The sequence below is a fragment of the Taeniopygia guttata genome, chromosome 1 (genome assembly GCF_048771995.1).
Source record: "Taeniopygia guttata chromosome 1, bTaeGut7.mat, whole genome shotgun sequence".
In the NCBI taxonomy this organism is placed as follows: Eukaryota; Metazoa; Chordata; class Aves; order Passeriformes; family Estrildidae; genus Taeniopygia; species Taeniopygia guttata.
Genome location: NC_133024.1, coordinates 9,142,197 through 9,158,537, shown reverse-complemented (window position 1 = coordinate 9,158,537; position 16,341 = coordinate 9,142,197). Strand labels below are relative to the sequence as shown.

The following is a 16,341-nucleotide window of genomic DNA, read 5'->3' as shown; positions in this document are numbered from 1 at the left end:
TCCTAGCCACTGCATCCTACACATTGCACTATAATGGAGGAAGACAGACACCTAGAAAATTTATATTAAGATTATTTAAATAATGAAATTCTTTCATGTTCATGGAGCTATCAATACCATTTACATGTGTGCAATGCAATAAAATGAATAGTGTTTTATTATGTGTGGAACTTCTCAACATGATACAAGGAAAAAGTCCCCTGAAGAAGGGGCCTACAGCAAACCTCAAAACAGACCCATAGAATGGTTTGGGTTAAAGGGGCCTTAAAGACCATCCAGTTCCAACATCTCTGTCATGGACAGGGGCACCTTTCACTAGACCAGGTTGCTCAGAGCCCACCCAGCCTGGCCCTGAACACTTCCAGGGATGAGGCATTAATGATTTCTCATGGGAATTTATGCCACTACATATTTCAATTTCTAATCCAAACATATAGCAAACCATATTACCGTATTCACAGAATTCCTTTTGCCCTCTAAAAGGAAAACCCCCAAGCAGTTCTTTGTACAGCACAGAGAAATGATGTGATGTTAGCAGACATACTGGTTGCCTCCATCCACATGGATGTAAAACTTGTGTACTTCCGCAAGGAAACTTCTATCATGGTGAGAAAATAGTTTTCAAAAACCCATCACCATCCTTTATATGTATTTCTACTACAAATCTGACTAACTTATGTCTTGATTTACTTACAAAGTACTTGCAACTTCCTTTGATATTAATTTGATTTTCTTTTTTTGACTCCTTATCCTTGGAGGAAAGTCATTATTACCTCTCAACAAGCTAAGCTAACCTAATACAAGCGCTCTAATGGAAATATCTGTTTTACCCTATGACAGCTATTACTGTGAAAACAAGAAGAATTAGGGCCATTTGTTTTCATGCTTTTACAGTGAGAGAAGACTGCTGCCTTCAGCAAGCTTGTAGAGCATCCTTACTGAAATGCTTTCTGGATTTTTCCATGGAATTTAATTAGAATGCATTACTTCCCAGCACCACCTCAGCAAGAGCCACCTCTTCTAACAACTGCTTAGTAACATTTTCACAGTAGTAATGTATTTAGATGATCTGTATCCAGTCAAAAAAATCCCACACTGCAAGTTCCATACGCTTTGAAATACACTTTCTTGAAGAGGTGTGCTAGAAGCTAATAATTTTATGCTGATTTTAGAAGTGTTCTATGCATTAGATATAGAAAACACTGAGGAATATGCAGTGTTTCTTCTTTTTAAGAGGAAAAATTATTCAATGACACACAATCTGTTATCAGAAAGTCACAGGTCTTTTCAGTGGCTGGCCTTATAAAGGACAAATGACTCTATTAAACAGGATTAAAAAACTGTAAGATTTAGGAACCAGCTGGGGTAGACAAAATAAATCACTGCTTTCCCTCAGAGCTGATGTGAAGAAAGACTATATACAACAGAGGGCCCAAAAGTGGTCAAATGCATTGCTATTGAATTATATTCTTATCAGAATTGTAGCAAATTTTACATATTTAGGCTCTGTTAATAAAAGTGTTATTTGAGGGCTTACAAAGTTAAATCTTGTAGGTGCTCACTTACACATGGCCGGTTTGAGTGACACCCTTCATCACATTTACCCTACATGTCACTCGTTTTCAGCTTGAAAACAGTTATAAAATTAGCTCTTCAGAAGGGCTTGGGTGAAGGAAAGGAGAATTTCTCATGTAAAAAGATAGCAAAGAAAATCAATGAGACAAAATGATAAAGCAATTTTTCATAGAAGAAATGGGTGCATCAACTGCACACAACTATTCATGACTATGGAAGGCAGATTTTAATACTTATACTATTAAAAGCAGTAACAACACAAAGTCACATGCAATAAATAGAGAAAACACCTTTTGCATACAATTTAATTTTTCTGACTCGTGGTTGTAAAGCTTTTTTTGACCAAGCTAAAATTCCTTCAGATAGGGGTCAACTTGGCAAAATATTCACAGCTTCAGAATTTGAACAGAGCTGGAGCACCTAACTTGCCTGTTTAGCTGAACAGGGGCAGGCTGTATGTGCTGTGAATTCAGAATGTCTAAGCACATTGGAAGCTAAAACAAAGGATTCCTGACAACAAATACCTCTCTCCAAACACAGGGTCTACAAAAACAAAGACTTGGGGGAGTGGGGGATTCTAAAGCTTCCACTGTGTTTCAAGTCAGAGATAATGACAGTGACCTGCCAGATGAAGTTAGCAGTTTCACAGGAAGCCTGTCATGCTTGTGGTTTATTTTTCTTAACAGACATGTATGAGCCCATGCTGTGTACAGTGGCACTTCAAACACAGCATCTGCCTCCTGATCTGTACAAGAATGAACATATTTGTTAAACTCATTCCCCCGTTGATGGACATCCCAGTGCAACAATCAGTTTGCCTGTCACACGCATAAATTAATATGCAATATTACATTTAGACTTGCAAATTACCTCCCCCTCATATTTTTAAGATATTGTAGAGAGCAATAATAATTCTGTATCTCCCAAATATTTGTACTGCAGAGGTGTCTGCACATGTTCCTGAGCTGCCTCTGCTAGCTGAGCCTGCTTTGAGCAGGGAGGGTGGCACAGATGACCTTTACAACCTCAGCCATTGTGGGAACACCTTACCACTTCCTACACACTGCTCAAAATCTTATCTTTTCTTCTTCAACTGAGATTTTAAGGAAAAAAAGATGCAAAATTACTTTACGCAAGACACTTGAAGATTTAGACTCAAGTGGACAGTGCCGAGTATAAACATTCTGCAGCCTGAAGCTCCATGGTTCTCAAAGTTCTCTTGGGAACTTTACACTAGTCTAAAGCAAAACATCTAAAAGTTTTATAGCATGTGATTTATGAGCCTTACCATTGAAGAAAAATTTTCAAAGTGAACTTCATGAACAGATCTCTCATGTAAATGGCATTATTCATTCATTCCAAATTAATAAATAATAAAATCCGTAGCAAGTCAAGCCAGCAGGAAAGTGCTTGGCACATACACATATATCTGTATCTGCAATCTTAGAATATACATGAAAAAGAATAGCCCTAGGCTACTTTTTGATAATAGGGAAATATCAGAGGTTTTATTACTGGTAATGATCAATGCCAGAGTTTCTGAAAGAAACAGATTTCAGAAAGATCATAAATAGCATGGCATGCTTTGGACTATGCAACACAGTATTTCTTTTCAGCAAAATAAAACTTCAGTTCATCTCAATAAGGTTTTGCTTTTATGGTTGAATCATTTCTGTATTATTTGTCTGAAATTAGCAAAAAAACATTATCACATGTTATTATCCCCTACTTTTAACACAGACTGAGAAAATTGAAAATATTCATTTTTACAGTGATAGGTCTAAACAGATGAGAAATAATCTGCATTTTCTACTACATATGAGAATAATGGAAACAACATTCTTCCCCATGTATTTTTAATCATATGACCCTACAACTATGAAGCATAGTCACAAAGCACTGAAACATCATTTAGCACGATGAAAAAGCTGTGACTTATTTTATCTGATCCAGAAATGAGCTGTCAAAGTTTAATTGTTATGTAATTAATTGTGCATTTGCTAGCAATTTTTAAACTGTGAATGAAAAACTGTTCTGAAATTGCAAATCAGTGAACACTTTCATCTAATACATGAGCTGTTTCTTTGAAGACCACTTTCCCTGAACCGAGTGTTAATGAGAAGTTCCTCACTCTAATAAAATGTCACCCAATAACTATAACCAAACAATTTTCTTTTTTTAAAAAAAACATTTCTTAGACACTGGATGGAGTCCAGAACTGGTGTTGAGGTACAGAAAGATTTAAGACCTCCCAGATAATTCACCTCTAGAGTGAGCACTGAAATGGCCTTCTCAGTTCGAGGCACAAATTGCAATTAATTGATTCACATGCAAGGCACTGCACAGGGCACTCTGCCTTTATATTCCTGCAGTTAAATCGTCTTTGGCTGCTCTCAAGTTCCTTCAAAGCAGAGCTAGAAGGACTATTGATGACCTTTTATCTTTGCTTCACCCTTCATGCCAAGGATGCCACTTCCCACCTCTCTCTCTCCCTTCTCTATCCTCACAGGATTCAGTAGTTACTGACCATCACTTGTTCTGATGCATTTCGACAGTTTTCCCCAAATTTTCTTCTTTTGGAAGCGGAGAATTGGTTTCCCAATTACCAAGAGTAAAGTCAACTTGAGAGGACTTTTACTGGCTTTCTCCCAGCTAAGGTTTGCCATTCCAAAACCTTTGCTGGGATTTATTTCTCCTGGAGAAGTGAGGATCTAAACACAAACAGCAAGTAGCAGCAGGAAAAAAATGAGTATGGGCTCCCAAAAATCACACAGCCAGCACAGGAGTTGAAAGATGAGAACAGGTTGAATTCATAGGAAAGTAGCTATTAATGCTGGAACCCAGGCTTGGCATCCTCACTTAAGAAAGATTTCACAGCACTTATTCATAGAAGGATCTGGTTTTAGAAAATCTAAAATGATTTTGCTGTTGGGTTTGTTTGGGTCATTTGGAATTTTGTTTTTGAAAGAGATGAACCCCAAACAGAAACTGAACAGTAAAAGAAACCTTGATTAAAAGCAATTATATTTCAGACAAAGATGCCAAAAAAGCCTGTTTGAACTATGAGCTTCCTGCAATATCCTTTTAGAGTTTAATTCAAGTCACCAAGATCTGATAGTTCATGGTAACAGTAACTTTTACAAATAAGTATATCAAATATGGACAAAGACAACTGAATACTTAAATACTTCCATTTAAAATGCAACATAAACAAAACTTCAATCTCAATAAATATACATTAGGATACTTAGTACTTGTACACTTTCCAGGATAAAGTGTTTTATATTACATGCATTGTATCATTCTCTTTACTGCCAATTTTTATTATTTTTCATGATGCCTACTACCACAATGACTGCCAAGAATATTTTTGAAGCCTCACACATTCTGTTAAAACATCAAGAACACTATATTTTCCAAAATGGAAGTCTTTAAATTATATAAAATGAAACTTCTTAAATTGTATCAAGTTGTGGTTTTATTCATATCCTGCCATCTAATAAGTTTGATTTTTGGAAAGGAAAATAAAAATTGGTTTTCAGTTTAGTGCTGGGAAAATTATTAATTCCTATACAATGGAAAGTGAGTCCTAAACCACCTGGAACAAAACAACAACACCTTGTCACAGCAGCAATACCAATTATCTGCATCATCCAAGTTTTTTCCAGGTGATGACATCGGAGGTTCTCACTTGCACACATATTCATTAGAAAGTTCTCATTATTCAATACCAAAGCTTCCTGGAAAGCCATTCTTGAGGATTTAACCTGTTGCAAATTGCAAACACTGAACCTTCTACCTAAAACAAATCAATCACATAAATCACACACCTGATCTCAGAAACATTCTTCCTAGATATCTATTTATGGCCCAATAAATAGCATGATGTTAAAAAATTTTCTACATCTTGAATTGCATTAGACCATTAATTCAAGAATTTAAAATTGTCTCAGTTTCTCTTAACTTTTCATGTAACAAAAATATAACATTATTTTTGCAACACAAGTTCTACTAGGAAGGTAAAACTACACAGTGCCTGCTCTCACCTTTTTCCCTGATTTTGGGTTGGTTAAGCTATGAGAACTGAAGGCTAACAGAGTTACCTGTCCTCTTTGTGCATGGAACAGGAGACCTTTTGTTATCTAGGTATTGCATCTAGGTCTAATTTCCTATGCACTGCTCCCCAGTTCTTTTCTTGCTCCCCATAGAACCTTTTCAGCAAATACAGGTTTTTCACCTTTCAGATGCAGACTAACAATCCTGGGGGAAAACAGCAACAGAAGTCACAGTCCACAGAGAAGGGATAATTTTCAGGTCATAAGAGAGTCATGAAAATAACCTTAGGCAAATTCATGCAGATTACTCACAAGGAAAACCTAAATTTATGCTTAGATCACATTTTGCCTGAGAATTCTCAAGCCCTTTTTATTACTTTATCACTTTATACAAAAATTTCATGGGTTTTTGCCACTTTAGTAATAAGAATCCTTTTTTCCCCTTGGTTACTCCGCACTATTACCACAAATTTTCTATTTCCTCATTAGTAATAGCTATTCTGCTCAAGTTATATCCTCCTGTATTTAAAGTTAAAAGTAGTCTTACCATTTTGTTGCATGATTTCTGAGAATCACATTGTAGTAAAATCTATAATGATGATGCCTTATATTTAATTGCTCACTGTTTAAGTTACCTTGGATCTCCCTGAAATAGGCAAGACATGAAGTATTTTTTTTATTATTGGCCACGAAGAGCAATGTCTGCATGCTTAATAACTCATACTTTCTGTGAAAGTCCATGAAGATTAATTCTGAAGTAAAACACAGTATTTGTAGGTTGCATTAACTGTGCAGTGTCTGCAAGAAGGATTTATGACAAATGGAAATATAACTGATTGAAAGCAAAAAATGCTTTGTGATTCAATTGAAATTCCAGAGCTCATTCAGAAGTTCAGCTGCATTTCAAGGTGGTATGTGCAGCTGCCTTTTTTCAGATTTCACTTTTTCATTAGCCAGTACTTGAGGCAAGAATACCTTAAAGAAAGACTCTCCTAGTTTCTTTTCCATCAAGAGTTTCTGCAAAGCGTGCTGCATCGACAAATTAAAGCCTCTTTTTAAAAAGCATAATATATTATTGGTTAACAGCCTTTTTTTTTTAACTACTTGCCAATTTTAAAGTGGCTACTATTAACCATTCCATTAAAAACAAAACAAATCCTCCCTTCAAAATACAGTGTTGCTATCCATTAGCAAAGCTACATAATGTACAAGAGAGAAAGGTTAAGTACTAAATCTTGTTCAATTGCTATAAAAAACTACTGGTACTTTCATAGGGTAAAGGTACATGCTGATACTGTGCTTTCAGATGTATTTTGAGAACATGATTATGAGACAAGTCCCTTTGCATTAAGGCTGATGGTTTTGTCACTAAAGCCCCAATACAGACTGCTGAACCAAAAGCAAGACTTTGCAGTTGAACTTTTTTTCATGCATAGGTGTGTATACAAACCATCTTTCCACCTAGAGCATCCAATTTGCATAGGCAGAAGTGAGAACAATGAGTTTTAGATGCATCGTTCACACACATTTCCAGCACAGTACATCTTGGCCTCAAGAACAAATGGTTTGGGTTTGTTGTTTCCAAAAACTCACCCAAATGTCTCTAAGTGCCTGCACACACCTAAAGTGAGGATACAAACACAGGTTTAGCCCATCATTACTTAGCTTCTTCATCACTTAACTCAAATATCCACTAGAATTCCACAGAGAGGAAGCACCATGACAGAAGGAATAACTGCAATGTAACACAACATGCCTGGAGAGCTTTGGTTGTCCTATGCCAAATTATCCTTACTATACCACCTGAATTTAAAACAGGTGGTAGTGCACAACGAAAGACTGCTTAAGCTTGTCACCTGGGTTTAATCTAGATTTGGATCCAAGCACAGGTCTGTCAGAGACTCAATGCTTTTTAAAGCATTAATACATTACCTGCAGCTTTGCAGGTTCATTTATTTAAAGGCAAGATTAAAAAGCTGATGTAAGAGGACTGATAGCAGAAGTTCCCATTAAAACAAAAAGCTTCAAGTCAACTCAGACACACAGAACAGATCTCAACTTACTTCCTCTGAGCTGGCAAACCCACCCTACCCTGCTGGGCTATGCCAGAGGCTCTGGACAGGCTGGGTGACCTGGGATGTGCACAAGGCTGGTGTGGACAGCATCCCTGAGGCAGCAGTGCCAGCTGGATCCCACCCCGTGTCACCATGGGGCTTCTCCTCTTTCCACAGAGGGTCACAAGCCAGGTTACACATGTGCACTTGGTAGACTTGGCAGTGCTGAATGCAAACAATTGCACCACAGCAGCCATGCACCATTTCAGGATTAGCTGAGCTGTGAAATTTGGAACCAAGACTCTCGATTTCTACACACAGTTTTTATTTATCTGGTTTTACATTTTTTTTAAAGCCAAAATCACTGCCAGTCATTTAGTACCAAAAACTGTATCTGCACACACATACACAATCCATACATACAAAATACTTTTCCTTACCTTGTCAGAGAGCTGAGCTAGAGAAAGATAGTGACACACAGCTGCTGTAGCCCACAGCAAAGCACAGTGGTTGGAAATAGACATCACAGCTTAGTCTTCATAGTTAAAACATGTCACTAAGGATGGGTTTGGGAAGAAATCTCAGTTATCCTCAATCTGCCTTCCTTCCCACTATTGACAAACCACAGTAATCACAGGACTGAGTGAAGACTCTTATTTGTTGGTTTTGGAGTATGTTTTGAGGAACATCTGGGCTTTGTCAGCAGCACAGACAAAAGAAGGAGAAATTGAGGCAGTTTGAATGCTTGTCCTCAGCTATAAGCACCCACCTTACAACTCTGAAGTCCAGCAAATACTCCCTTTCCTGTTTCTGAAGGTACATCGATATTTACTCCTGCTAGCCATAATGCTGCCTGCTTTATCATTGATTAAAGTTACAAAATGCAAAAAAGAAACCAAAACCATTACATGCTTGCACACAACACTGTTTAAATTCCAAAGTTAAGGTGCTTTTCCCCATTAGGCCTGTGTTGGAGGGGGGAAAAAGTTCCTGCAAGCAGGAGGTCAGAGCTTGGCCAGCCAGAAACACCCACTGCTTTCTAGCACATTTTTGAGTTCTGAAGCCTCTTGGCTGTAGCACATTGCACAGCCTTTATGCCTGATCATTAAATAAAACAATCTGTCAACACTGTACCCTGACAGCTCTGAAAAAAAAAGATTTGAAGGCACATCTTGGGCAGGAAGCATGCATCCAAGAACACCAGCACTACTGCTGTGTACTTCAGAGAGCAGACACTTTTATCCAGCATCTCTAGAGCTTCAAAGAGAGCACCTGCTTCATCTACACAGCAGTGAAATTCCAGGTATTAAGCAACATTTCCTTCTTTTAAAAGAAGTCTGAAAATTATTAGATTCCAGGAGTCCTTATTCATTTTCTGTCTTAAATATTAATACTAACACTATTTGTGGATATCACTGAACAGTAATTGCCTGCTTATTGTTCAGGTAACTGCAGACTTCCAGATATGTGATTTCTAAGTTTACCAAGAAAAACAAGACTGTTTCAAAATACTCTTCAAATTACTCAGGGCTCAACATTAGATATAAGTATTCTTGTAAATTTACTTATGCCTACAAAATATAGCCCAAAATATATTTACTCCTCTGAGGACAGAGGAGTAAACCTGCAATAGTCAGGCAAGTGAGAAAAGCAGAATGGATGTAAAATGTTAAAAACTACATATTCAGCTGTTGTGGTAGAGTGCAAAATAAATTAAAACAGTTTCTTCTTTACTCCAGTCTGTACTGGACACTTAGACTCGAAGGACTGAAGTATCCACTCCTAAGCTACACACGAATAGAGGAAGATGCAGCCCCATGGACTTCAAAAAACAGAGAATTCTTGGGTTGGGTTAATGTGTAAAGAGAGATAAAGAGCTGTTGAAAAACAAAGGATTTTCAATTTAAGTTTACTATTCCGATTGGAAATGGAAGTGGAACAAATGTTGATTTCTTCCTAACTTCCATAGCAACCCACTCACACTGAAGCTGGGACTCAGAAGCTGTTTTCTTTAAATGCAGCCATATGGCTTTTAAACACTTTTGGTTCTATGCCCAGACACAGAATCATTATTTCTTCATTTTATTGTCCTGATAGACTCCAAATAACCAAACTTTATAATTAATATGGATTTTACTCAAATTAATCAGAAATTATATTTCTCAGGTTCCTGCAAGGCATGCCCGAAGGGCTTTACTTTTTACTTTAGAAAAATGAAGTGTTAACAGAAACTCACAGCAAAATTACAGATATGCCCAGAAACCTAGGTTTTGCAATTTTTAAATACCCTGTGTATGTAATTATGCCAAAAAAATACTTGTTCCTTGTTTATAATTTACTACTTCATTGCCATTAAAAGTTCACATTTCTCAAGTGAAGGTTCAAGCAATGCACAGCAGTTGCTGTAAATGTATGCTCAAAAGTCTGCACTACACTTCCATCAGAGTAGAGTACAAAGTCTACAGAGTCTGAAACACAGCCAGTTTTATTATACTAGACATGCTTAGAGGTACTTAACACTCCAAAGCTGCATTACAACTTAACAAAGTTATTTAAAATCAAAGCAAAATAACATGATCATGGTCCATAATCCTTTTCCACTAAGGGTCACTGCTAATTTTAGGAAGACGTTTTGCATTCTAGAGTGGTTTGTCACACTAGTTTCATTTTCCTACAAATTGATAATTATTAGGTAGTTACAATTTGGTAATTATTAGAAAACAGAAACACACAGAACTACATGACTAAAGGTCAGCTCACAGATCAAGACTATCTTGTCATCAGCCAGAAAATCACAGAATGTTTAGAACCCCATAAAGAATATTTCACAGTACAGGCTCCTTCACATCGCCCACTTTAAAAACAAACTCTTTCAAGATTATATATCTGTGTTTCTTTCCAATGCCATTAACCAGTATTTCATAAAACTGAAAAATGTACCATACCCATCACATTTTATCAAAATACCACAAAATAGTCAGTCTTCAAATATATCTGGCTTTCCAGTTCAATGACTATAATGTGAAAATGGACACATTTTGAATGGAAAAACAATGTCCCTTTTTGTATAAATACAATTTAGATCACAGAAAGCTGGTTACTACCTACAAAACACTATGACACTTTCCTGGTAAAGTCCTCTACAGACTGCCACGTTGGCTTTTAGGATCAACAACACCCAGAAATGCCACAGAAGTTTCCAGCAGAACTGCAGTGCACAGTTTATATCCAATTCCTACCTCTAAAGCTGCACCAAAAAAGAACAACATTATCCTTCCAACAGCCAAGAACTCTTTCTGCAGCCCAAAAATGCCTGTGGAACTGGACTTAGCACAGGCTGCACGCACTAACCAGCATCATGCTTGTAGCCAGTGACTGGAGTAATAGAGAACAGAGAGGCTCAAGCAAAAAACATACAGCATTTTCCACACCTGAGGAGTAAATTAAGGCTCAGCCTGCATGTAACATGTATTTCCTAAAGGCCTGATAAAGGAAGTCCTCAAAAAAAGTCCACAAAGCCACTTCCCTTTAATGTCAGTGCCTCAAAGTGACATTTTTCCCCTTTCCCAGTTTGACACAATACAAATATCTTTTATTCTAAAGATATATTAAAAAGTACAATAGCCTGGTTTTACCTCTCTTGTTAGCAGGCCTCAGATCAGAAACATGCAACAATGCTTCATTTTTCAAAACTGAAAACCTAAGAAGACTTTTTCTTTTGCCTGTCTGCATCCCTGCAGCTGTTATTATGCACCACCATCAGTGAGTGAGACAGGAACACAACAGGGAAATTATTTATAGCATGGCCACAAAAGTGTTTCTGAATATTGCAGATATCACAGCCAAACAACACAAAGTAACCATGTCTATAATCTCTTAAACAGCTACTTCTCCACACCTAGAGAGCCAACAACAGATACAAAGGGAAGATTTATTTCAAGGCACACTTCAATCACTGAGCACATGAAAACAGATCCAAGCACTTGGATAATCCCCAAAGGCATCAAGACATCATTTTCCCAACAGAACTAGACTTCTCAAATGAAGTCCTTCAGATTTTTATATCACTGTTTCTTGTCAGCTCTTCACAGAATTTCAGCCCTTGATCATACAGCCTTCTTTGTCTAACCAATGTTATGCAATACCATGCCGAAAGCAAATTGCAGAAAATGATCTTCACTTACCTTGCCCTTGTCCACTGATCTGGTGACCCCACAGCATCAGAACTACTGCCAATATCCAGTGCATCTTCCCAGCTACTCTGCCACTTCCTTGTCTTCCAGCCATTGCATTATTGGATGCTATACAAAGAAATATTATTGAATGTTTTAGTTATAACTCTTGGGAAATATACCTTTGGGTGAAGGAAAGCAAAAAGTTCCCATAAATTTCCTCAGTACACATCTATAGCTCTACTTTAATAAATACTCATTGGTAAAAATGCTTTTGCATTCAGAACCTTCCTGACTGTTTGCTCAAGATTGTCACCTCATAGGCCACTACAAAATCAAAATAAGCTGCTTTGAAAATGATTGCATTTTCCTTTCATACAGAAAGCTTGAACTTCACAAAAAAAAGATAAAAAACAAAAACAAAAAGATCCAGGCTTAAAAGTCCTGAAGAAGCAGCACTTCACTGAGTCTCTTAGAAGTCTGATTGCATAGCATAGAAAATTTACTGAGGCAAAACTCCTCAATTAACTTAAAACTTGATTTTTTTTTTTTTTTTATTTTGGGTTTTAAAACACTGAGATGTGTCAGCAGTTGCTTCTCATTGTGGGCTCTTAGGAATGAAGTAGATCTTCCAGTCAGCACAGTTTTTATATTGTAGAATGATTTGGGTTGGAAGCAGTTTTAAAGCTCATCTCTTTCTGACCCTCTGCCATGGGCAGGGACGCTTCCCACTGGATCAGGGTGCTCAGAGCTCCATGGAGCCTGGCCTTGAACAATTCCAGGGATTGGGCAGCCCCAGCTTCTCTGGGCATCATCACTGGCATCAGCAACATCCACCTATTTATTATCCCACACCACACCTCCTCTTACTGCACTCTGACTTAGAGCTGCTCCTTCAGAAGATCTGTTTAATCAAATACTGATTTGTCAAAACTGTACCGGTTACACGTGACTGGCTGGAAAAAATAGAATGTCATTTCTAGTCTAAAGCATAGGCAACTATCACAGAAATTGGTATATGAATATTTGGGAAATTTATCCAACGCATGTGAAATCTTGCACCAATAAGTAGGTTTTAAAAAGGGAATATTGTAAAAACTTCTTGTGTTTTTTTCCCATAAAGAGGTCTAATTTTTTTTTTTTAACAGAACAATTAAAAAATAAAAATATTGGAAAAAGAACCAGGGAAAACACTAAACTAACAGAAGGGTACATTTACATATTGGTTGATTAAGCATACTTTTAATACTGCTATTGCAGCATTTTTTTTTTTAGAAAAATTTATTTTCCAAACTCATGGATGCAGCACCCATCCATAACAAAGGGTTCAACTGAAATTATAATCCATAGTTCTCAAATCTGATCTATCATCTAGTGAAAAATATCTCTGCTTTACACAACTTAAACTCTGCTTTATACTCCAGTACTGTTTTCAGAATAAAAACTTAAGGAAGACTACAAAAGCAGACATGTAGAATCCTACACTTGAGTTTCTCCCTCTCTCGCCTACCCCCACCCATGGAGGGGAGGCAGGCAGTGGAAGCTCCTGCAAGAGGTGCTTAAGGGGAAGGGGTAATTTTTCCTGTTTGTTGTTACCATCAGACTTTCACATTTAATCAGTGCTCTAACCACCTGCCCAGATCACAAAGTATCTTCCCATGTATTTCCTCTTCAGAAGGAAAATGGTCTTTTGCTTCAAAACTGGTTGTGGAAGGCAACCCTTTTGCACAGAGGAACCTCCCCATTGTTCCAAACACCTCGATTTTATTGTCAAGAGCTTGTTTGAGGTCCCCTAGAGCTGCTGTTATTCCAGCAAAACAGTGCCCTCCTCAGCCAGCACACAACAGCTCCTCTCTGTCTCCTCTCAGGCATATGGAGGGAAGACAGAAACGAATGCTAAAAATCTTTATTTGTTTTGGCCTTGTCTTTTTTTGGACTATTTAACCCCCACAGGGAAGGAGAAGCAAACAACTGAAAATGGAAATTCCAAAGCAAAAATTTAGAATAATAAACACAAATAAATGTCCTAAAAATATAGCCACATTACCACTGCAAGGTCAAAGAAGGAGTTTTGTAGAATCAGTATCTTGAAAAAGATGTTCTGTTTCATGAATATTCTTTCCTCAAACTAACAGACACATTCTTGATGCTCAGCCCAAGCAAACAGATGGTATTCAATTAGTTATTTACCTACTTTAAAATTAATTAAAACATCCAAGATAATTTTTTGTTTTGACTGTGCCTACAGAAAGCTAGAGTTCCACAAAAAGCTGGCATTTGTATCTACAGCCCTGCTAGCTGTAATATAAATATTACAACTAAGAAAGCATTAAGATACCTAAAGGCTTTTTCCAAGGCCATGTAGGGATAGAACAAGGGGGAATGGCCTCAGATTGTAAGCGAGTAGGTTGAGATTAGATATTAGGAAGAAATTCTTCAACTGAGGCTTGTGAGACCCTGGCATGGGTTCCTCAGGGAAGCTGTGGCTGCCCCATCCCTGGGAGTGTTTAAGGCCAGGCTGGATGGGGCTCTGAGCAGCCTGGTCTGGTGGAAGGTGTCCCTGCCCATGGCACAGAGATGTTGGAACCAAATGATCTTTAAGGTCTTTTCCGACATAAACCATTCTGTGATTATATCAGAACTTCACCAGGACATGTTTAACTTTTAAAAAAGCTTTTTCAGCTTGAAAGTCCATAACTAGCAGACAGAGGAAAACAACCACCTCACTAGGAGGAACTCTAGGCAAAGCATCCATAGTATTCCAGTTAAGAACAAAAGAAGCAAAAACTGTTACGATTTTATTTTGAATCCAAGAGCCACTTTCTTCACAACAGAGGAACCACCCCTGAAAGAAAAAGTGAGGCAAAAGAAGCTGCAGGAACTGGGTGAAAGCTGTACCCTTCACAACAGCACAAAACTCCAAAGAGAGGGAGAGAATCTAAGCCTCAAGGACATTGTTCCTGTCACATTTCTTGTCTTCTATTAGATAATTTTCAAAGGGAAAGAAGCAAAGATCAGCAACTGGTTTGAACTGAAAGTTCAAACTAGAGCTTCCAGTTCCCAAGGAAAATTCAACAGGAGGCTTTCATTATAGAAGCAGAAAACTGACTCAGATTTAAAACCATTAATCCCCTCTGACTCCTAGGTCTCACTTTCCACACAGGTGCAAGTGAACAGGTTTATCTCAGACAAACACATTTTTAAATTAAAGAACATTTCTTCTAACAGAGAAGTATATTACAGTAAAAAAGCTTAACTAGCAAGTCTGTAATTAACTTTTACAACATCTGGTTTTACACTAGTGTTTCTTCAGCCCCTCGAATACAGAAATAAAATTACCAAGGACAGAATCAAGCCATAAGTATCCCAAATCAATAGGAACAGCAGGTGCAACAGGTCTAGAGAGGCAGAAGGCAGGGAAAAGTCCTCTTTTCCCACTATTCCTTTAGTTAGCTTCTAAGGAGATGAACAAAAATCACAATTATCCAAAAAAAAATTTAAAAGCAAGTTTTTTTTTGTTGCAAGGCCTGCTGAAGGAAAGCCAAGAGATACACAAATCATATCCTCTAAAGGCAGAAAGAAATTTATTACTCTAACTCCACAGAGAAGAATCTACTTTTATATTACCCTCCAAAGTTGCTACAAGAGGAAAAAAAATACACTCAACTAAGAGAGAAATAAAAGCTTACCTGTAAATCTTCCTTCACCCTACTCCTTCCAAACCAACAATTTTCCCTACACAAGCAGAAAAAAAAAAAAAAAAACAGCTCCTCTCCCACACCCTTTATACCCATCCAAACAGGAGCCAGCTGAATTAAATAACATCTCAACCTTAACGCAGCTGTGCACACACATATCCTGCACTAAAATGCCCATGGGGAAAAAAATAATGAACCAACTACCACTACTCCCTATTTTACTCTTTTTTTTTCTCCTCTACACCTGCATGTATAACTCTAACCAATAAATAGCCATGAGACTCACCAGCTTCACAGCCAAGAGAAAACAGCAAGAGGACCTTCTTCACATTTATTGACAATTAACAGCAACGAATTTAGAGTGAACCAGGTGCAGTCAGTTGGCAGGAAATCAGGGAACATGGATAAATCTGTCATATAAAGGACTCTAACAAAGTCTAAAGTTTGTTTCAGATGAGGCTTCTGCTGAAGTAGTGTTGGCATGAAAAGCTGGGAGGCTTTCAGCTGCATTTCCAGAGATTTGTTGCCATCTAAATGGCAGGATCCATTAAAATACACAGGCTTTGTAGAATTTGATTTGTGGGTGGCAACAACTTACATCTATTTTGCTTTCTTTCTGTTATTGCTTGGTTTATTTTATATGCTTTTGTCTTGTTTGAATCACTGAGTATATCAACTATGTAGACTCAAGTATCCTTTTTAGTATAATAATTTATAAGTTTCTCTACAAAGTTATGTTTAAAAAACATACTTATTCTATGCAAGTATACATTTCATAAATCTTTAG

General features: G+C 37.5%; 1 protein-coding gene across 1 annotated transcript in view; it reads right to left on the bottom strand.

Moving 5' to 3' along the window:
* The window catches only part of ROBO2 (roundabout guidance receptor 2), a 1,029,224-nt gene that overhangs the window by 1,003,951 nt on the left and 8,932 nt on the right, over positions 1-16,341 (bottom strand). Inside the window, exon 2 of the mRNA XM_032751027.3 lies at positions 11,869-11,985. Within this exon, the coding sequence (XP_032606918.3) occupies positions 11,869-11,971 (103 nt within the window). The 5' untranslated portion in view covers positions 11,972-11,985. The remainder of the gene's footprint in view (positions 1-11,868; positions 11,986-16,341) is intronic.